Source organism: Hypanus sabinus, chromosome 20 (assembly GCF_030144855.1).
Source record: "Hypanus sabinus isolate sHypSab1 chromosome 20, sHypSab1.hap1, whole genome shotgun sequence".
In the NCBI taxonomy this organism is placed as follows: domain Eukaryota; kingdom Metazoa; phylum Chordata; class Chondrichthyes; order Myliobatiformes; family Dasyatidae; genus Hypanus; species Hypanus sabinus.
In genome coordinates this window covers 52,267,722-52,291,698 of record NC_082725.1, presented here as the reverse complement: position 1 = coordinate 52,291,698, position 23,977 = coordinate 52,267,722, and the positions used below count along the sequence as shown (strand labels likewise).

General features: G+C 40.2%; 1 protein-coding gene across 5 annotated transcripts in view; it reads right to left on the bottom strand.

The window, feature by feature from the left end:
* Window positions 1–20,777, bottom strand: part of LOC132378534 (uncharacterized) — an 86,538-nt gene extending 65,761 nt beyond the window's left edge. Inside the window, exons 1-5 of one of the 5 annotated variants that reach the window (XM_059945506.1) lie at window positions 20,358–20,594; window positions 14,341–14,504; window positions 11,780–12,158; window positions 8,525–8,641; window positions 1,275–1,446 (exon numbers count right to left, since the gene is read on the bottom strand). In XM_059945506.1, the coding sequence (XP_059801489.1) occupies window positions 1,275–1,446; window positions 8,525–8,641; window positions 11,780–12,158; window positions 14,341–14,343 (671 nt within the window). In that variant the 5' untranslated portion in view covers window positions 14,344–14,504; window positions 20,358–20,594. The other 4 variants (XM_059945505.1, XM_059945507.1, XM_059945508.1 and 1 more) reach the window with 4 other exon arrangements.
* Window positions 20,778–23,977: the final 3,200 nt, after the last annotated feature.

Sequence of the window (23,977 nt, the reverse complement as noted above, 5' to 3'; positions counted from 1 at the left end):
ATTCCACTGTAATACCTAAAAAACAGAATATTCTGCAGGTGCTTTGGCCAACATTCATCCCTTAAACTATGTCCCAAACACAATGCAATGTATTTATTTGTTGTTTCTGGAACCTGCGTTTGCAAGAATTCTTCACTTGCACATTAATTATTTTACTAATTCCAGTAAACACATCTAGTCACACTTTAGGTATCGATGACCCAAAGGTATCTACAGAGTTTGATTTTGTAACCCTTCCTTCCATTTCTTTGAAATCAAAGAATGTAGTTATTTTGTTGCAATTATTTTAAAATGTTGACTCATGAAAATCAGTATCATTCAAAATCAACACAGGTCCTGAAATACATTTATATTAGTTTTACATCACCAGATTAGTACAGAAATCCTAGATTTCACCATTGCCCAACATAAATAAGCTTAGAAACATAGAAAATAGGTGCAGGAGTAGGCCATTTGGCCCTTCAAGCCTGCACCGCCATTCAGTATGATCATGGCTGATCATCCAACTCAGAACCCTGTACCTGCTTTCTCTCCATACCCCCGATCCCTTTAGCCACAAGGGTCATATCTAACTTCCTCTTAAATATAGCCAATGAACCGCCCTCAACTGCTTCCTGTGGCAGAGAATTCCACAGATTCACCACTCTCTGTGTGAAGAAGTTTTTCCTCATCTCAGTCCTAAAAGGCTTCCCCTTTATCCTTAAACTGTGACCCCTCGTTCTGGACTTCCCCAACATCGGAAACAATCTTCCTGCATCTAGCCTGTCCAATCCCTTTAGAATTTTATACGTTTCAATAAGATCCCCCCTCAATTTTCTAAATTCTAGTGAGTATAAGCCTAGTCAATCCAGTCTTTCTTCATATGAAAGTCCTGCCATCCCAGGAATCAATCTGGTGAACCTTCTTCGTACTCCCTCTATGGCAAGAATGTCTTTCCTCAGATTAGGGGACCAAAACTGCACTCAATACTCTAGGTGCAGTCTCACCAAGGCCTTGTACAACTGCAGTAGAACCTCCCTGCTCCCTACTCAAATCCTTTTGCTATGAATGCCAACATACCATTTGCCTTTTTCACCGCCTGCTGTACCTGCATGCCCACCTTCAATGACTGGTGTACAATGACACCCAGGTCTCGTTGCACCTCCCCTTTTCCTAATCCCTCATTTCCTTAAAAATGAGAATTAACCATGAATTGAGCTTCCCAGTCTATTCTTATCGCAGAGTGTCCAGTTGTTTGTCAATGCACATTAATTGATATTGCTCAGAAAACTTGCCTCCTATTTCTGTTATGATACAGAATTTTCATATCAAATCCTCTGGCTCTTTGGGCAACTCTGTATCCAATCCGTCCCATTCCAATGATTCCAAGAGTTGACCCTGTCACCTCTGCTCCATTCCAGTTGGCAGGATAAACTTTAGTATCTGGTGAAGTTGCGATCCTGTGACCTAAAGTTTAAAAAAACAACAAACCATCAGGAAAGTGGATCCTGTCACAGAGAATCTAATTTAGTTTTAGAAAACTAGGAGGTGAAAACAGGTCACTGTCAGTGTGATATTGAAATGCACAGCCTTTTGTTGCCAAGCTGGTTTCACCTTGAAGTTAACAATGTATCACATGTAATTCCAACTGAACTTTTGGGGTTAAATATTTACTGTAGTTGCAAAGACAAAGTTAAAGACTCAGCATGTCTAAGGTGAAATAACAGCTGCAAACTTTCTGCTAAACCACCAATGTGTACTGTGGAAAAAACAACTTTCAAGTAGCTCCATACTGTTACCATAGGTGTTAACTGAAACACTAACAAAAATTCCTATATAAACTAATTCAATTTCCTTTCAGTATACAAATACCAAAAAGGCTTAAATTCCATTCCTGTTGCGGCCCATTAAGCCACAGTGCTGGTATGCTAGCTCATTTGCACAAGGCAAGGTTCTTATGCCTAGGTACGGCTTCTGGACAATGGTGTATGGAATTCAGTCATGTAAGTTTCCTCTTGTAAGTCATTCCTCATGTAAGTCACTGTATGCCACTGATGCATTTTAACCTTCAGCAATCAATCTAAGGCAAATGAGAATGGTTTCAAAATGAATTGGAATGTATTTAAGCTTTGACAAATGTCAAGAAAACATTGGCTAAAAGCTATAAACACAATAGATTCTGCAGATACTGGGAGTCCAGAGCAGTACACACAAAATGCTGGAGTTCAGCAGGTCAGGCAGCATCTACGGAAATGAATAGACAGTCAATGTTTTAGGCTGGGACCCTCTATCAGGACTGAGAAGGAAGGGAAAAGATGCCAGAACAAGAAGGTGGAGGGAGGGAAAAAAGGGCAAGCTAGCCTGGTGGGTGAGGGAGGAGGTTATTGAGAAGCTGGGAGGTGACAAGTGGAAGAGGCAAAAAGCTGGAGAAGGAATCCGAAAGGAGAGGAGAGTGGATCATGGGAGAAAAGGAAGGAGGAGGGAACGCATGAGGCCAGAGTGGGGAATAGAACAAGGGAGAAAGGGGAGGGGAAAAATTGTCAGAAGTTGAAGCAATCCTATGTTCATGCCATCAGGTTGCAGGCTGCCTAGATAGAATAGGAGGTGTTGCTTCTCCACCTGAGAGGGGTTTCATTGTGGCAGAAGAGGAGGTCAAGGACCAACATGTCGGAGCAGGAATGGGGATAGGAATTAAAATGATTGGCTACTGGGAAACTCCAATTTTTGCTGATTGAGTGGAGGTGCTCGACAAAGCAGTTGCCCAATTTATATCAGGTTTCACCAGTGTGGAGGAGGCTGCATTGGGAACATCAGATACAGTTGGTCCTCCATCTTGAGTGTGGCCTCATCGTACCAGAAGAGGTCATCAGGCACAATAGAAATGGCCAGATACAATTCATTGTGCACAGAAACCTTTCCTTCTCTGGGCTTTATCATGGGTAAGGAGTTCAGTCCAGATAATTGAGCAGTGATGCATTCTGGGACCATTAATGAGGCTTGAATACATTTCCACTCTGGAAATGTGTACAGAGAATACTGTACTCTGCTTTAATGTGTATTGTTGATTGATAATAAACTTGAGACTTGGAAATAGGCCATGAAAAGTAATGTCTTAGGGAGTATCAACAATTAGAGTGAGTCCTTGAAAGTGGCAACACAAGTAGACAACATGGTTGAAAAGCAATACAAGACACTGGCCTTCATTAGTTGGAGCAATGGGTGCAGAAGCGGGGTAGTTATGTTCCAACTTTATAAAACCGTCATCAGACCTCAGCTGGAGTACCCTGTGCACTTGTGCTCACCAAGATAGAGGAAGGATGGAGTGATGGAGTGGTGGAGTGAGTGCAGAGGAAATTCACCAGATTTGACCTTGGACGGAACAATTCAGTTATGAGGAGAGATAGGAGAAGCCAGGTCTTTTCTCCCTGTAGCAGTGGGGGCACAATGAGGTACATAAAACTATGAGGGGTATTAATAGACTGCAGAAAACCTTCCTCCATGTAACAGCCAGATAAAACTAGAGAAGGTACTGTAATAGGGAAAAGATTTAGAAGGGGTATGAGGTAAACCTTCCAGGTACCAATCATATACCTGGGGTATGGTAGAACTGTCTGAGACAGCATTTGAGGCTGGGTTGGGGACAGTACTTAAGAAGTGTCAAGGTGAAATGTTGAATCACTTGTGCATAGAGTGCTATGGATCAAATGCTGGGAGATGGGGTTAATATTGAAATGTGCCCACTAGACAGTTATGAATGAGTTAAGTCAAATGGCTTGTTTCCCTGCACCACAATACGATTCTAGCAGGAATACAGCAATAGTTATTGCCATTGGGTGGAAGACTTGGAAATTGCAGTTGCTGGAAACCTGATATAAAGAAGATACACTAAAAATACTCAGATCAGCACAGATCTGTGGGAAATGAAACAGAATCAATGTTGCAGGGTGAAACCCCTTTGGGCCTTTGAAACTTGCTAAGCCAAACATAGGGAAAGATAGGGGAAATACCTCTGACGGAAAACTGTGGTGGCCATGGGGATAAGCCGTAAACAAGGTTATCAATGGCAGAGATGCTTCACATGCATTATGCATGCTTTGAAAGGGAGAATAAAAACTACAACTGAGCAGATTTCCACAGCTTCAGGGATGATCTTTACCTCAGAAGCCAAAGTCACAGCATTGCTTTGTGAACACATGCAGAACATCAGGCCTTGATTATGTTCATTGGCAGGATGGTGAAACCTGGTGAATTTCCTCTGCATCTCTCCAGCACTATCCTATATCCTGATGAACACAAGTGCACAAAGCACTCCACACCCAAAAGATGTGCTGGTGGCAGCCTACAAGTGCTTCTGCACATTCTGCTGCCTGCTTAGCATGCCCACAGTTTTCAGCAGAACAATACAAGCAGGAACAACAACAGAACAAAACAAGACAATAACAGCAAAACAAGCTCCTCACGTTCCCTCCTTCCCCCTTGCACACACTGACAGGCCTCCAACCCCAGGACAGGCTGCCTCCAGCCTCTAGTCCTGCCCTGGACTTGCAGATGACCTTTGGCCCTCTATCTCCAGACTCGGCGACTTTGGTTTTTTTGACCTAAGTTGGGTTTTATCTCAGCCACCATTACATTCAAGTTGAAATCCCTGCACATGAGAGAACAATAACTTTCTCAGAGGTCACTGAGGTTGTTTCATGACTAGCAACCCTGCTTCAGCAGGAAAAGATTTCACCCATAACTTCTCTACCCAAAGATAGTGATGAAAGCTTTTATAATTAGTTGTGTTGTATCGCTTTACACAATGAGGACAAGAGTCCAGTACAAACTCATATACAGATCAGATCCTGTATAATTAAATTCTCCTCCATATCTGCTTTGCTGTTTCTCAATTAAATTTAACTCAATTGTACACTGAAGTAAGCCCAAATGTTGTTTCTTTGAATCCAGCCTCAGCACACCATCATATTTCCACTGAGTTTAACTTCCCGGTCAAACCCATACTCTATCATGCTGGTAACCGAGAAGAGCAAGATGAGGTGCCTCAATGTCAATCGCCTGGCAGCACTCATATCCACTGCGATGAAATGCTTTGAAAGGTTGGTTAAGGCCAGAATTAACTTCTGCCTAAGCAGGGATCCTGACTGACTGCAATGGATCACAATAGGTCAGAGTCAGGTTTCAACATCTTTTTTTTCTAATATGGACAGAATACAAATGATATATTGATAAAGAAAATACCAACATACAAATTCCATTACATATGAAAAAAAACATACATAATAGTTACAATATAAATGAGTTTACCAAGACATAAGCCATAAAATATATGTATGAACATGGTATGTCTAAATATTTCATAATATATGATATAAAGAAAACAAAAAAGAAAAAAAATTAAAAAAAATATATAATGCAAAACTAGCTAATCTAATCTAATATCTAATATAGAAGAAAAAAAGCAAAAAAAAGAGAGAGAGAAAAAAAAAGCGGGCTGTTTATAATATCTCACAAAAATAAGTATTCATCAATGCCGTCACTTCCGATCCTCTCAACATACATAAGCTAAAAGCTGGGAAATCAATTGAACTTGGCACAGGGTCATATTACATCATATGAAAATGTTGAATAAATGGTCTCCATAACTTTTCAAATTTAATAGAAGTCTCAAAAGTACCACTTCTAATTTTTTCTAAATTTAAACATAACATAGTTTGAGAGAACCAATTAAATACAGTGGGAGGATTAATTTCCTTCCAATTCAACAATATAGATCTTCTAGCCATCAGAGTTAGAAATGCAATCATTCGACGGGCAGAAGAAGATAAATGCAGTGAGTCTAACATTGGTAAACCAAAAATTGTGGTAATAGGATGAGGTTGTAAATCAATATTCAAAACCGCAGAAATAATATCAAAAATATCTTTCCAATATTTCTCCAAAAATGAACAAGACCAAAACATATGAGTTAAAGACGCAATTTCAGTTTGACATCTATCACAAATAGGACTAATACGAGAGTAAAAATGAGCGAATTTATCCTTGGACATATGGGCCCTATGTACGACCTTAAATTGTATTAATGAATGTTTGGCACATAACGATGATGTATTAACTAATTGAAGAATTCTATCCCAATTCTCACTAGAAATAATAAGACTAAGCTCTCTTTTCCAATCCTTTTTAGTTTTATAAAGAGGCTCTGAACGTATCTTCATAATTATATTATAAAGTTTTGAAATAAGCCCTTTTTGAAAAGGGTCTAATTCAAATAAACTCTCCAAAATATCTGAAGGCACAAAATTTGGAAACATAGGGAGTACAGAACTTAAAAAATGTCTAATCTGTAAATATCTAAAAAAATGAAATCTAGGCAAGTTATATTTGTTGGATAATTGCTCAAAAGACATGAAACAATTGTCTAAAAATAAATCAGAAAATCTTAGTAATCCCTTAGTTTTCCAGGCCGAATAAGCTTGATCTATAATGGAAGGGTGGAAAAAACAATTAGATACAATAGGACTATTTAAAACGAATTGAGTCAACCCAAAAAATCTCCGAAATTGAAACCATATACGCAAAGTATGTTTAACTATCGGGTTGTCAATTCGTTTCGGCAATTTAGAAAGAGCAAAAGGGAGAGAAGTCTCTAAAATAGAACCCAGAGCATAAGCTGATAGCAATTTAGTTTCTAAACTTACCCAATAAGGGCCGAAAGATCCACCCCCATCTTTCAACCAACATAACAAATATCTAATATTAACTGCCCAATAGTAAAATCTGAAATTAGGTAATGCTAACCCGCCTTCCTTTTTTGTCTTCTGTAAATATATTTTACCTAACCTGGGATTTTTATTCTGCCATATATATGAAGAAATTTTAGAGTCAACATTAGTAAAAAAAGATTTTGGGATAAAAATTGGTATCGCTTGAAAAATATATAAAAACTTAGGTAAAATAACCATCTTAATAGCATTAATCCTACCTATTAGGAATAAAGATAAAGGTGACCACTTAGTAAACAAACCTTTAATCTGATCAATTAAGGGTAAAAAATTAAATCTAAATAAATCTTTATGGTTTTTTGTGATTTTGATCCCTAAATAAGTAAAAGAATCATTAACTAATTTAAAAGGTAAATTTCCATAAATTGGGACCCGTTTATTCAAAGGAAACAATTCACTTTTATTAAGATTTAACTTATACCCAGAAAACTCACTAAATTGAGCCAATAATGATAAAACTGCTGGGATAGATTTCTCCGGGTTAGAAATGAATAGTAATAAATCATCTGCATACAAAGATAACTTATGAATATCTGTCCCACGATTAATACCCAAAATATCCTGTGATTGTCTGATGGCAATTGCCAAAGGTTCTAAGGCAATGTTAAATAGTAATGGACTAAGAGGACATCCCTGTCTAGTGCCCCGAAATAGGTGAAAAAAGGGAGATCTTTGATTATTGGTAAACACTGAGGCTGCTGGAGTATGATAAATCAATTTAATCCATGATATAAATATCTGACTAAAATTAAGCTTCTCCAACACATTAAATAAGTAAGGCCATTCAACTCTATCAAATGCTTTCTCCGCATCTAATGAAATCACGCATTCTGAAGTGTCATGTGAGGGAGTATAAACAATATTCAACAATCTCTTAATGTTAAAAAAATAACGATTTTTAATAAAACCGGTTTGATCATCTGAAATAATTTTGGTTAATACCTTCTCCAATCTAGATGCCAGTAACTTGGAAAAAATCTTAGAGTCTACATTCAATAAAGATATAGGTCTATAGGAAGCACAGTTAGTAGGGTCTTTATCTTTCTTCAGTATTAGAGAAATGGAAGCTCTATAAAAAGGTTGTGGCAAATTCCCCAATCTAATGGCTTCCTCAAAAACCTTACCTAACCAAGGGGAAAGAGTAGCGGAAAAATTTTTTAAAAATTCAACTGTATAACCATCTGGACCCGGTGCTTTCCCAGAATTCATTGAGGAAATAGCCCCTTTAATTTCTACATCCGTAATAGGAGTATCCAATATCAAAAGATCATCAGATGATAATCTTGGAAAATTTAATTTCCCAAGAAAATCAGACATGGTATTATGATCTTGAGGAAATTCAGATTGATGCAGGGAGGTATAGAAGTCTTGAAATGCCTTATTTATCTCATCATGATTAACTGTCAGATTCCCATTCTGCTGACCAATCTTAGTGATTTGATGTTTAACCAAAGCATTCTTCAATTGACTAGCTAACAGTTTACCAGATTTATCACTATGTATATAAAAATCAGATTTAGTTTTCATTAATTGATTTTCAATCGAGGATGTAAGTAATAAACTATGTTCCATTTTAAGTTCAACCCTTTGTTTGTAAAGCTCCTTACTAGGAGCAATCAAATATTTCTTATCAATCTCTTTAATTTTATCAACCAATAAAAGAGTTTCCATCTTAGTTCGTTTCCTCAAACTAACAGAATAAGAAATAATCTGTCCACGTATATACGCTTTAAAAGTGTCCCAAAGTGTTCCGCAGGAAATACCATCTGTAGAATTAGTTGAAAAGAAGAAGTCGATCTGCTCCTCCATAAATTTTATAAAGTCAGAGTCTTGCAACAAGGTAGAGTCAAATCGCCATTGTCCGGCATTAGAAGCTGTATCTGTAAATTTCATAGAAAGTAATAATGGAGCATGATCAGAAATAGCTATAATATCATAGTTACAACCGATTACCAATGGAATAAAACAAGAGTCTACAAAAAAATAATCAATTCTCGAATAAGAGTGATAAACATGTGAGAAAAAAGAAAACTCTTTGTCTTTAGGATGCCGGAATCTCCAAATATCAAAAACTCCATTGTCAGTCAAAAAAGAGTTAATACAAGTGGCCGACTTATTAGGTAAAGTCTGAATAGATAAAGATTTATCCATCAGAGGATTTAAACAACAATTAAAGTCACCACCCATTATTAACTTATATTAGTTTAGGTTGGGTAAAGTGGTAAATAAGGACTTAAAAAAGTCAGGACAATCCACATTTGGAGCATAAACATTAACCAAAGTAACCTTTTTATTACAAAGTAAACCCGTAATTAACAAAAATCTGCCATTCGGATCCGAAAAAATATCATGTTGAACAAATGAAATAGAGGAGTCAATAAAAATTGAAACTCCTTTTACTTTAGCATTCGAATTTGCGTGATACTGTTGACCCCGCCAAAATCTAAAAAAACGAAATTTGTCCTCCTTCCTCACATGAGTTTCTTGTACAAAAATGATATGAGCATTAAGTCTTTGGAATACTTTGAAATCTTCTTTCATGTAATTGGATGATTTAAACCATTAGTATTCCAAGACACAAAATTAATGGTCTAAAATCAACCCTTTGGTATAGAAAGGGTTAACCAACTTATAAACTCATGCACCCGGAAGAGGAACAAAAGTAATGAGAAGACCCGGAAGTGACGACAACACAGACATATTTGAAGTTCAAAAACTGCCCAAATAAAAAAAACTAACACAAACTGGTAAAAAAAATAGAATTAGAAAACAGACCATCCCCCCACCCCCCAAGAGAAAGAGAAAAAGCCAAAATATGACTTAAAAAGGGAAAAAGTAAGACTAATCCTACCCCCATGTCAGCTGAAGAACACTCCATATATAAAGGATATATATAAAAGAATCACCCCAACTTTAAAAATTAAAATCACTATAATAAAAACCATATTTCTAAGTATAGTTAGTTGTAAAAAAAATAAAAATATAATCACTAAAAAAAATTATAAATCGGGCTCTAGCCCAGACAAAACAAAAAATATTTAAGCTATGATAAGCGATGCATTGTAGGAAAAAGACGAAAGAAAGAAAAAAAAAACGCCATCTTAAGCAAAACCAAAAATCTTTTTCAAAAAACCACCATCTTAATCAAAGAAAAATTCACCTTCAAAGAATTAAAAATATACCTTCGAAGGAACAAAGTTAATGGACAAGTATGTAGTTAAATGGTTAAAGTGTATAAGGCAAAACAATTAATATGACGAAAACACACTTTAACTCAAGTATAAAGTATAGGATGAACCTACACCAATAACCAGATTTTAATTCAGGTTTAAGAGATCGAGAACCATCTTACACGATCAGAATCGTTCATTTATTAGAGACCGGTGTCTGTAGCAGTAGGGAAGTTCTCCTCCAGATATTTTCTCGCTTCTGAAGTTGAAATGAAAACCTGTCGCGGAGCATTCGACGGAGATATTCGAAGCTTCGCAGGGTATAGGAGCACAGGTTTCAGAAGGTTTCAACATCACTAGCAGAAATCCTGAAATCTGGTCTATAGCAGATGCTGGCTCTTCACACAGCTTTGGAGCACCTGGGCAACAGCAATACATACTTTACATCAGCTGGCTGATCATCTACTACAGCTCAGTGTTCTACATCAGCACTAATCAACAAGGTTCAAAGCCTGGGTCTCTGTACAGGATCTTTGACATCCTCATCAAGGGACCACAGTCAGTGCAGATCATAATAATAGCTTTCTTGCTGATAATCAACAGAGGTGTACCTCAGGGATACATCTTTAGCCCACTGCTTTGTCACATGTACTTCGAAACATTCAGTGAAATGCATCACGTGCAACATATCAATCAGCAGGATTGTGCTACGCAGACCGCAAGTTTCAACACGCTTCCAGTGCCAACACAGCATGTCCATGACTCACCGACCCTAACCAGACATCTTTGAAATGTGGGAGGAAACAGCAGCACCCAAAGGAAATCCATATGATCACCGGGAGAACGCACTGTAAGAACTCCTTACAAGCCGTCGCAGAAATTGAATCCTGATTTACAGCTGGTGCTGTAAAGTATTGAGCTAACTTCTACACTACAGTGCCACCCTCACATAGCACACTGCTCTACTTTCTCCTATCTAGTGGCATTTATCGATGACACCACTCTTATTTGTAGAATATCAAATGGCAATGAGGCGACGACCAGGACAAAGGTTTTTCTGCCGTTTGAGTAGTGTTGCAACAACAACCTTGGACTCAATGTCAGCAAGAGCAAGGAATTTATTGTGGGCTCTCTCCATTTGGAACATGTCCTATCACGGAAGAGGTAGTGGAGCCTGAAGACACACACATTTTAGGAACAACTTCTTTCTCTCCACCACCAGATTTTCTAAGCGCTTCATGAACCCATAAACACTACCATATCACAGGTGTTCCTCTCCCCTTTGCAAAGGTACAGCACTCCTATGAAACCTCTCTTAAGCCAAAATGGCGTAAAGCGAAGAACCATTAATTTATATGGGAAAAATTTTCTTAAAAGCGAAAATCCTCTTTGTAATGCGAAAACAGGTTACTAATGCAGGTCTTTTGTAAAACTGAAGAGGTGTAAGGCGAACATTCATAAAGCGGGGGACACCTGTATTTCTCTTTTGCACTATCTACTTATTTATTTATTGCGGCTTAAAGTGATTTTAAGATCCACAGATGGACAACCAGATATGTTACCTCTGTTCTTTGCCCAGAGATGCAGCCTGAACTGCTGAATGTTTTCGATATTTTCTGCATTTAACAAATGGCAGGTACTTAAGATTATCATTATTGGACTATTAAAATACCTAAGACTTTACTTTTTAAAAATATCTAGAAGAGCAGATTAAACTTAGCCTTTTACTGTGCTAACATATTTTGTATTAAAAAGCATTTTATTCCTTGATACGAAACCATAAAGTTATACATTCACAAAATTTAGTTCCTGCTCATTTTACAGAAATAATCTGAATCCCCATCCTACCTTCCAAGATATTCCTGGCAGATGCCAACATTAAAGCCATGCCCATATCAGCAGTTGCAGCATCCACTGCATCAGGAGTGTTGGCCACCTTCACCCCAAAACTGGAGATCAAAGGCAGGTCAAGATGGTCCACACCAACACCAAAGTTTACAATTGCCTTCAGAAAAGGTAGTGATTTCAGAAGTTCTTCATCTACTCTGGGACAGTACTCCCACACAAAAATGACCTGGATTTTATTTCCAAACTCCTCCTTGTTTCTCTGGAATTCCTCCATACAGATGATTTTGAAATGCTTCATGATGATTTCTGCACATCTTTGTGGGATACCTCGTATTTCATGAAGTTCAGATACCAAAATATAGGCACGATTACTCATTATCTGTGAACAAGGAGAAGAATGAATCAAAATTATTCATAAATTTTGTTACAGGATTTTCTTCCTGCTTCTCCTTATTTCCCTTGTGTAATTAACCGAAGCAGGAGTGAACCACACACCATGCAGAATTGCATCATAAGGGTGTGAGACAAAGGCAGATGTTTCTCTTCACTAAAACAAAGAAATCATCTTTATACATTCAAAGTTCATGATAAATTTATAATCAAAGTATGCATATGTCACCATATACTAGAGATCAATTTTCTTGCAGGCATATACAGTAAAATAAAATACAAAAGAATTTATGAAAAAATATACATAAAGGCTGACAACCAATATGCAAAAGAAGATTGCACAAATTTAAAAATAAGTAAACAAATTATACTGCGATCACAAGTGTCTGAAAGGGAGTCTAAGGGTTGTAAAATCAAATCAGAGTTAAGTGAAAGGAGTTAACCATGCTGATAGTTAAAAGGGTAATAATTGTTCCTGGACCTGGTGATGTGGCACCAAAGGCTCCTGTACCTCCTGTGCAATGGCAGTAGTGAGAAAAGAGCATGGCCTGGATGGTAGATGTTCTTGGTGATGGATGCTGCTTTCTTGTGGCAGCGCTCCTGGTAGATGTGCTCAGTGGTGGGGAGGATGGCCTGTGATGGACTGGGCTGCATCCACCACTTCTTGAAGACGTTTCCATTCCTGGGCATTGGTGTTTCCATACCAGCCGTGATGCAGCCAGTGAGGACACTCTACACTGTGGTTCGACAGAAGTTTGTCAAAGTTTTAAATGACATGCTGAATTTACACATTCCGTGATATTTTGAAGGATATTCTCACGTTAGCTTCAGAGACTGAAATCACAGGGTCATCAGGCTGTGGGGGTTTGTGTAGATGCCTCCATGGTCTGTCTGTCAAAGTGAGCATGAAAAGCATTGAACCCTTCTAAGTGAGCATTTAACTAAATCCACAAAGCAAGATTTTAGAACATAGCAATCTACAGCACATTACAGGCCCTTTGGCCCACCACATTGTGTCGACCATGTAACCTATTCTAGAAACTGCCTAGAATTCCCCTCTGTTTTTCAAAGCTCCATCTACCTCTCTGAGGGGCTCTTGAAAGACCCTATTGCATTCCACGCAACCACCACACTCTGTATGAAAAACTTACCCCTGACATCCCCTTGGTACCTCTTTCCCTAAAACTATGACCCTTCATGTTCACGATTTCAGCCCTGGAAAAATGCCTCTGGCTATCCACATAATCAATGCCGCTTATCATCTTATACGCCTCTAAAAAGGTCACCTCTCATCCTCCGTCATTCCAAGGAGAAAAGGCCAAGTTCACTCAAACTATTATCATAAGGTACGCCCTCCAATCCAGGCAACATCCTTGTAAATCTCCTCTGCACTCTCTATATGTAGTATCCACATCCTTCCTGTAGTGTGGTGACCAGAACTGAACACAGTACTCCAAGTGGGGTGACCAAGGTCTTGTATAGCTGTAACAATACCTCACAGCTCTTGAACTCAGTCCCACGGTTAACAAATGCCAACACACCATATGCCTTCTTAACAACACTGTCAACTTACACAGCAGCTTTGAGTGCCCTACTGACATGACCCCTAAGATCTCTCAGATTCTCCACACTGCCATGAGTCTTACCATTAATATAATATTCTGTCTTCAAATTTGATCTACCAAAATCAACCACTTCACACTTATCTGAGTTGAAATCCAACTGCCACTTCTCAACCCAGTTCTATATCCTGTTGATGCCCCACAGCGTCTCCTCTCCTCTAGTTGGCTTATTGCATCAGGAAACCCTCCTGAACACACCTAACAAATTCCACCCCATCTCAACACTTTGCACTGAGGAGATGTCAATCAATATTAGGAAAGTTAAAATCTCCCATCACAACAACCCTATTATTATTGCACCGTTCCAGAATCTGCCTCCCCTTCTTCTTCTCGAAATTCCTATTGGGAGGGACTATAAAAAACATCCAGTAACGTTATCGCCTCTTTCCTGTTTCTGACTTCCATCCACACTGACTCAATGGACCATCCCTCCATGACTTAATCCTTTTCTGCAGCCATGACACTATCCCTAATTAGCATTGCCACACCCCCACCACTTTTGCCTCCCTCTCCATTCTTTTTCAAACATCTAAAGCCTGGCACACTCACCATTCCTGTTCCTGAGACACCCAAGTTTCTGTAAGTTTTTATTTTGCATGTGTGCAGCTGATGCAAAGCAGCAATCCCAGAGTTGAAAGTAAAAAATAATATTTCAAAGAACTTGGAACATCCCAAAGTGTTTCCAAAGCACAAAACCCGAACATGCGAGAAACCTGAAAAACATTTTAAATAGACAGCAGGTCTGGCCATGCATTTTATTTCAGATTAGCAACAGCTGCAGTTTTTGGCCTTGAATTTTCATGAAAGGTGATTGATGTTACCTGTTAAATTACTGTCCCTGCACAAATATTGTATGATTGCTGAGTATTTCCAGCATTTCTTGTTCTCAGTGCAATTCACACAGAACTATTCCAGGGATTGCTGAGCTCCTGTCATGCACCTTATCCTCATGCACTGACTACAAAGAGTGTGCCTGCTGTGGCATTGCATAGTAATAGTCAGGACTGCGAAGAATAAACTGAAACTGCACGTCAACTCTTACCAGTTGCATCACCTGTCAATGTGGCCCAAGGTTTCACTGTCTTTAAAACTTTTCCATGCCAGGGCAAGGTGGCATTTCACACACTATGCCTTAGATCCTATAGTTAGGGCCTTAATAAAGCATCATGTACGACTGATGTCACACGTTTGCACCATTTTTGAAATATATTATTACAATTACCACAATGGAAACCCAGACTTCCTGCTTAGGTATCTTCACCCCATTCCTCAAGAAATAAATATTGTTGTTCATTCAACTTGGAACATAGAAAGACAGAAAATAGGTTAAGGAGTAGGCCATTTGGCCCTTCGAGCCTGCACCGCCATTCAGTATGATCATGGCTGATCATCCAACTCAGAACCGTGTACCTGCTTTCTCTCCATATCCCCTGATCCCTTTAGCCACAAGGGCCATATCTAACTTCCTCTTAAACATAGCCAATGAACCACCCTCAACTGTTTCCTGTGGCAGAGAATTCCACAGATTCACCACTTTCTGTGTGAAGAAGTTTTTCCTCATCTCAGTCCTAAAAGACTTCCCCTTTATCCTTAAACTGTGACCCCATCGTTCTGCACTTCCCCAACATCGAAAACAATCTTCCTGCATCTAGCCTGTCCAATCTCTTTAGAATTTTATACATTTCAATAAGATCCCCCTTCAATCTTCTAAATTCCAGCGAGTATAAGCCTAGTCAATCCAGTCTTTCTTCATATCAAAGTCCTGCCATCCCAGGAATCAATCTGGTGAACCTTCTTTGTACTCCCTCCATGGCAAGAATGTCTTTCCTCAGATTAGGGGACCAAAACTACACACAATACTCTAGGTGCAGTCTCACCAAGGCCTTGTACAACTGCAGTAGAACCTCCCTGCTCCTGTACTCAAATCCTTTTGCTATGAATGCCAACATATCATTTGCCTTTTTCACCGCCTGCTGTACCTGCATGCCCACCTTCAATGACTGGTGTACAATGACACCCAGGTCTCGTTGCATCTCCCCTTTTCCTAATTGGCCACCGTTCAGATAATAATCTGTTTTCCTGTTCTTGCAACCAAAGTGGATAACCTCACATTTATCCACATTAAATTGCATCTGCCATGAATTTGTCCACTCACCTAACCTGATTCCTCTTTCATCAGTCCATGCTGACTACTCAATACAATTATTATTTTCTAAGTGCACTATTACCGCTTACTTAACAATAAATTCTTGGATCCTCAGGCTAATTATTCTGCAGTCTCATGTTTGCTCTCACTTTCCTTAAAATAATGGAGTTATATTTGCTACTTTCCAGTGGGAACCATTTATGCAAATTTGGAAAATGGCAGACAGTGCATCTATCTCCACAGTCAGCTCTTTCTAAAACTTGGATTGCAGGCCACAACCTCATCGGGGCTTAGCTGTTTTCAGTCACACCTTTATTGTCGCAACACACACAAAATGCTAGAGGAATTCAGCAGGTCAGGCAGCATCAGCATTTTTATCCTCACTGCTTTCGTTAAGCTGATGTCAATTCTTTTCAACCCCTCATGTACACTCTTTTCTTTCCTTGAATATTTGAATTTGCTTGTTGAGAAGAAAAACTTTGGCTAATCTTTTACTTTTTATAACATTCGATAACCAGATCTTGAACCAAAAAGCATCTCTTTTGTTCAACACAGAAATTCAGCTTGAGCACAAGGAACACTGGTGATGCTGCTCCAACAATGACTACTTAAGGATCAAATCTTAGAGCACAGCCCAGAGTGCAGACAGACAGGATTAGCTGCTGCTGGCTCTTGCTGACACACTAGAGCAGGGGTGGGCAAACTTTTTGACTTGTGGGCCACAAAGGGTTCTAAAATTTGACAGGGGGGCCAGACCAGGAGCAGATGGATGGAGTGTTTTGGTAATACACCTCATAAGAGAAAATAAAATATCATGGGATATGTAGAAAACATGTGCTTTAATTTCAATTGAAAATGAACAAATGCATTACAACAAAATATCTGTCTTTGAAGTCTCATGGTATTTAGCTATTTATTGAAATGACTTTTAAAACACTGAAAATTAAATGAATAAAGTACAGCTTTTTTTAATAGTAACAGTTATTATTTTAAAGCACTGAAAATTCTGTTATCCTTCAAGATATTATCATCATCACTCTTCTCCTGACTGTCTTTATTTCAAAAACGGTAGGAGATGCAGGTCTACCTGTCCTGCTCCTTCTTATTCAATTGTCCCCGTGCCAAAACTCAACAACAACCAGCACAAGGACAGAACAGTGACTGCGCGCCAGTATGCGGAGCGCGTTATTTGATCTGGAGCGCATTTTTTATTTTGAGAACATACGTGCACCTGCGCACTACTCATGTCCATCACTTAACAGAAATGACATGCAACATGTAAGGCTTATTGAAAAAAATATTTTCAAATGCATTTTTTACATAACACAACGAAGAAACTTATTTTTAATTTCAGTGGGAACAGTGTTGTTGGTCTCCCATTTTAGCCAGCGCATCAAAGTCTGGATTTAGTTTTGTTGTGGCAATTCTCAGGATGGATCTGAGGTGTTGGTCAGTTAACTTGGATCTGTGGCTGGCTTTGTTGATGTTCATGACGCTGAACGCCTGTTCACACAAATAGGTCGAGCCGAACAAAGAGTAAAGCGCAAATGTGGAGTAATACGCTGCACCTCAACAAAGGTCAATGTATATAGAATGCGTCATCTATTGGGAAAATGCCAGAATTGTGGGGAAAAAACGTTAACAAGGTTTATTAATATAATTTCATCAAGTTCTGCGGGCTGGATTAAAAAGCTTAACTTTTAACAAATTTTAAAACTTTTTTAACAAATGGCCCCCGGGCCGTAGTTTGCCCATGCCTGGGCTAGAGCGAGGGAGATGCAAGAAGAGGACGGCTGGCACAGATTTGAGGAAGACCATCACCTTCATCACAGAGGGAACTAGGCCTTTTGTAACCAAACAACCAAAGCCAAATCTGCTGCTAACAGCCAGGTCCTGGGAGATGAGGGCCGATGTGGGAAGGAGGCTGCAGTTCCGGGAGGTGGTGCACACAACCCTCCATCTGGACATTGTATTGTGGTCAACTGAAAACTGGAAAATAATTCTAGTTGAGCTGATGGTGCCGTGGCAGGAGGGATGGGAAGAGAGAGAAAGGCCTTGAAGTACCAGCCCTTAGTGCAGGAGTGCAAAGACAAGGGATGGCAGGCATGGTTGTTCCCTGTGGAGATCGGCTCCAGAGGTTTCCCAGTCAAATCAGCATGGTGGTTGTTGTCAGCTCTGGCCCTGGATGAAAGGAGCAAAACACAAGCAGCTCATAGGATGGGAGAAGAGGCAGAACGAGCCTCTAGTTGGATTTGGAGTAGGCGAGAGGAGGGAAGCTGGAAGCCAGGAGCAGATGGATAGTGATTTGGCCACCAATGCCAGCCCACCAACTGGTGAGTATTGTGGTTAAGGGTCAAACACTCTGTGAAGGTGGGAACCACCTGATGACATCTGCTCCTGGCTGAAGGCTACTGTTACCTCATAAGGTATCTGGAGAATGCACCCTAACAGGTGTATGTAACAAGGCATAATGGTCAGCACCTACTCTGAGGGCCAAGATAACTATTCCTGTGCTGCACTCTTCTGTCTGTGTATTTATGTAATTTTGTTGTGAGATAGGAGTCAATTCAGTGAGGTCGAATGATTGGCTATGAATAATATTGACAGTACAGAAGATTACTTCTATAAGTGAGATCACAATGTCCTATTACTAATGAGAGGCCAGGTTGTAACAGTAAAAGGTTTCTGATTTCAAAACTATGCTTGAAAATTTTCCACACCTTTATAATCCTTTTACCTTTACCTGCAAGATGAGAAAATAATAGCACTATGTTAATGATGAACTAAAGGCTTATGCAATATTCAGACATGTGACTATCATTTACTAGCCTTCTTGGACAATTATTAACTTTGTATTTCACATAAAATATCACTAAATATTATCTGTAATGATTCAATCATTGCCTTGCCTTCAGTTGATGTGTTAACAACTCGTCTGAGACAGTGGACGGGAATTTCCTCAGGGCTGCTCCAGCATTTTTGCTACAACTTTACTGAATATGTAGGCTTCTGACCATACTTAGAGCAGTGGTCCCCAACCACCAGGCCGCAAAGCATGTGCTATGAGAAAAATAAAAATCGGCATGTACACGCATGCAGACGTCATGTATGCACACGTCACGCATGCGCACACAGGTACCCACACAAGACTTCATGGTCACAGTAGTCTTTCTTGGGGTAAACACAAGAGTCCCGTATTTGACTACTACTTTTGTCCCTTATTTGGGAGTGAGAAAGTTGGCAACCCTACTTGAACACCCTCCGCGGTCAGCCGGTCTGCAAGAATATTGTCAGTATTAAACCGGTCCGCGTTGCAAAAAAGGTTGGGGACCCCTGACTTAGAGCACCTTTATGACAGACAATGGAGCAAGAAATTCACTCACAAGGCCCTGGAATTCCGTAAGAATTCTATTTGTTTCCCTCTATAATATAGTGGGAGACTGATAGCAATTCCAAGCAAAGACTACACACTATACATAATCCCCATCAATCACAATCAATAATGGAACCTAATACAGACAGACAGACATACTGAATTGATCCCGAGGGAAATTGGGTTTCGTTACAGCCCCACCATTGCAGCATTGTAGATGCCCTTCAACCCGTTATGTTGTACCAACTCATATAAAAATATTCTATGATCAGACCCTTCCTTCCTACATTGTCCATAATCCTCCACTTGTGCCTATCTTAGAATCTTTTAACTGCTCTTATTGTACAAGCATCTACCACCACCCCCAGTAGTGCATTTCAGGCATCCATCACTATGTTAAAAAAAAACCTACCTCCAACACCTCACCCTAGATGTCCTCTGGTATTGGCCATTGTCACCAGGACAGGGGTTCATGGACTCCTTGCTGAACGGTTTTGATTCCATGGCATAAAAAATGGTTAGGAGTCCCTGCTTAGGAAATAGGAAATCGCTGCTGGGTGTCCACTCTACGTTTGTCATTATCTTAAACACCTTTATCGAGGTTCCTCTCAGCCTTTGTCTCTCCAAAGAGTAAAGCTTAACTTACTCAACCTGTCCTCATAAGACACATTCTCTAGTTCAGACAGCATCCTTGTAAAGCTTCCACATCCCTCCTATGAGCAAGTGACTAGAACTGAACAGTGTGGTCTAACCAGTTTTCTAGAGCTGCAACATACTCTCATGGCTCTTGAACAGAGACATTCGACTAATCCAGCACACCCTATCAACTTGTGCAGAAACTTTGGGGAGGAGGAGGGGGAGACGGAGATGGAGTGAGAGTGGGACCGGGACTCGGAGAGGGACGGAGTGGAGTGGGAATGGGAATGGGACTGGGAGTGAGAGTGGAGAGGGAGAGGGAACGGGACTGGGAGTGAGTGGTGGGCGGGAGGGGAGAATGTGTGTGGAGGGGAATGCGGGAGGAGCGTGGGCTTGTTCGGAAACACTCACGCCAGCTGTCGTAGTGCGTTAGGAGCCCGTCACACGTAATGCCGAGCTGTAAACAACCCGGCGCCGCCCGCTCTCTGGGGAGTGATTCACACAGATCCGTAGCGCCCTGCAGTCTCCGACCGGCCTACTCGACAGGAAAACATCCCGAGCCGTGCCGGAAAAGACGACCACCGGAAGCGAGCTGGCAAGCCGACGGGCCCGTGTCGTGACCTCATCCGCCTCAAGCACGCTGCACGCCCCGAGCAAAGAACTCACCGCATCTCCTTTTGGCATGAAGCATGTGCTTCAAGCTGTTCTTTCCGGTTCATTTATCTGAATGACTGCTCAAGGTGAAAATATTGCCGGATTATTCCAGTACACTGTCTGGCATCATAAAAGAACACGTTGTGGTAACATTTTGAGCCCTCATGTATGATGGGCTGTCTATTTCCCTCCACAGATGCTGCCTGATCTACTAAGCCCCTCCATATTCTGTGTGTGTTGCTCTGGATTTCCAGCAACTGCAGACACTCTTTTGACTGTGGTAACATCTGCCAAGTTGGCTGCAACCTTCAGCAAGTGTACTCTGTTCAGGAGAAAGTGTCTAAATTGCCTTGCAAGCTCTGGGCCCCATAATCGCAGGTGATAGCAACACATCACAGAAAGGGTATGATCACATACAGGAGATGCTATAGGATTATAGTGGGTGCTTGGAGGCTGGAGCATCCATCCAGGGCACTCTGTAAGGTGGCTGAAACTATAATGGTGTCCAGAACCGTGGAGAGTTTCATCCTGTTGCTGAGCTTCCCAGTCACCAGTGAGTATGGAAATGGAGGCTACTCACTGAGGGAGATCGATACTGGAATTGCTAAGGCAGCTGGTACACCAGTTGTTTGGCTAACATTGGCATCAACCTTCAGAGCCTAGAGTTATGTGTGGACATAACCCAAACAGACCTAGGTGGATGTGTGGCTCTGAGTGGAGCTCATTTGCAGGTCTTTCCAAAACGGATCCCCTTCTTTGATTGAGTGCCAGGGCAGAGGCAAGACTGTGCATCTCTCTTCTGCAGCTATCAAATTGATAAATTGGTGACAGGCATTAGTATACATAAAGGTCACATGCATTATGCAGAGTATGTCAGGTGACTATAGTTCTGACAGACAGATGATAAGAGTGGTTGGGCCGCTATGCCTTCTCTACCTCCCAAAGTAAGTACAAGGCTTCATCTGTAAGAGATTTCATTGGTGTTTCGAGAGGAAGACACCTGTGTGGATCTCTCAGCCACCGTAAGTGCTGCCCTTTTTAAGCTGCAGTTGAACAGCTTTTATTTTTAATTTGTGCTGCTTTCCAATCTGAATCCCTGCTGTTTTACAGTCACATATCTGTCCTGCAGCCATACAGGAGCAACGTCAAATATGATGTATACTGATTAAGGACACTAGCCTGCCAAGAGGAGCACTTGGATTGAAGCAAGGGAAGTAGTGACATGTTGTGTCACATCACTTGCTGAATAGAAAGTACAGATGCATTTTTAATTGACGTTACATTAACCAGCATATAAAAATCAAGCACCACTGGATTGAAGTTTTGGGCTGGAGGCTTTTCAATTTGCCATTATCAGCAGCCAGTTAACGTCATAGCCTCAAATGGGCTTTCAAAATGCATCCACCAAACTTCAACAAGAAAGCTCCTGTAAGGATGGAACAGAATTATGTCTTCTATACAGACCCATTCCAGGGTTGACTGTTGAACTACTGCCAAGCAGATAAAAGCCTTTGCTGATTCCATAGTGTGCCAGAGAAATAATGGGAGAGATGGTTTTGCATTCCAGAGATTTGTCGGGGTCCCTCTCCCAGCTTCTCCACCAAAGGTACACCCAGTCAAATGAATAATTTGTTCTGTAACTGCGTCCATCAGGCTGCTGGGAAGATGGAAGTAGTATGCCAACCACAGGGCGAATTTATATGCCAAAGTAGGGATAAGGGAATACAAATTGCTGTTGTTCCAGGAAGGGAAAGAGTGGATATAAGATGGATCTGGTAAATCAGGTTAAGGAAAATTCCAATAGCTATATTGAGTGCAAGGTTGACCAGGGAGAGAGTAGGTCCCTCTTTGAGATCAGTAGATCCACTAATGTCTTGAGCCAGAGGAGATGTGTGATATTTTTAATGAACGTTTTTCCTTGCTGCTTACTGAAGAAAAAACTTATGGTTGCACAAAAAGTAATGAAAACAAGAGGAGATGAAATAGGATCCAGTGCTATTGTGCAAGTGGAGGTGTTTTGGAGGACACGTATATCATCAGAGGGGAGATACTTACAGTTTTGCAGTACATTAAGGTGGACAAATCCCCAGAATGTGACTATTGGAGGCTAGAGAGCAGATTGTGGAGCTCTTGGAGAGATATTTGCTTCATCATTAGCCACTGGTGTAGTTCCTGAACACTGGAAGGCAGTTAATGTTATTCAGCTGTTTAAGAAGGACAGCCAAGACAAGCCAAGGAACTACAGGCTAGTCAGCCGGAAATCAGTAACGGGAAAATTACTGGAGGGAACTTTGAGGGACAGAACCTATCAGCACTTGGATAGACAGAGGCTGATTAGGAGTCAGTATTGCTTTGAGCGTGGAAAGTTGAGTTTGATCTTTTTATACTGTTACATACCCCATGGGTATCTTGTGACTGTCTTATGACCATGATGAAATTGAGTATCTGGTAAGCATGATGTAATGGTCTTGTGATGGTGGGGTGATGTAATTTCCCACCAGTGAGAGGTCACATGATGTAATTTTCCTGCCAGTGAGAGGACATGTGATGGCCTGTTCCAACAGGTATAAAATGGGAAAGCCTTGCTGTGACGCAGGTTAGTTCATGGTTTAATTCGTCATTTACTCCGTTATGCTGCATATTTGTCTCATGACACAGTTTTGTTTTAAAGTGGAGTTTTAATTTCTATCTTAAGTCTCAAAGGTTATTGCCGGCAGTTTTGCCTCAATGCTGCCAGTTTAAGTCCAGTCGGAGAGTGAAGAATTTACCTAAGTACGGAAAACCCGAAGGATCAATTAAAGCTGGTGTTGTCAACAGTAATATAGGATCGACCTTATTTAATCTTCATTCAAAGAGATAGTAACCTGCATCCGAGATAATTGCTGCTGTAAGAGCAGAAAGGATTGGGGCAGCGTTATTCACCAAAGAAAAGGTCAGTTCTTTTAAGCTGTTTTTACTTCCTTCATCATAAACCCTTCGGGCAAGGGATGTTTCGGTCGGGGTCAGCAGTAACATCACATCAAGGAATTCATTACTTCGGGAAAGTCTCTCCTAATTGACTGTATAAATCACTTGGACTTTTGCATTTAGCACTTTAAGAACTGTTCGAGTTGCCGTACAGCGGTTAACTTCTGGTTAAATTAGTCGTTTATTTACTTTTCATTTTTACTGAGCAGTGTTTGATAAATGTTTTATTCGTTTATAAAAAACCTGTCTCAATTCTATATTCCTTGGTGCTGTATCGTAACAATACATTTAGCGTATATAATTATAATTTATAGTCTACTTATGTATTACACAGTACTGCTATCACAGAACAACTAATTTCACAACATATGTCAGTGATAATAAGTCTGATTTTGATCATTATTTATTCA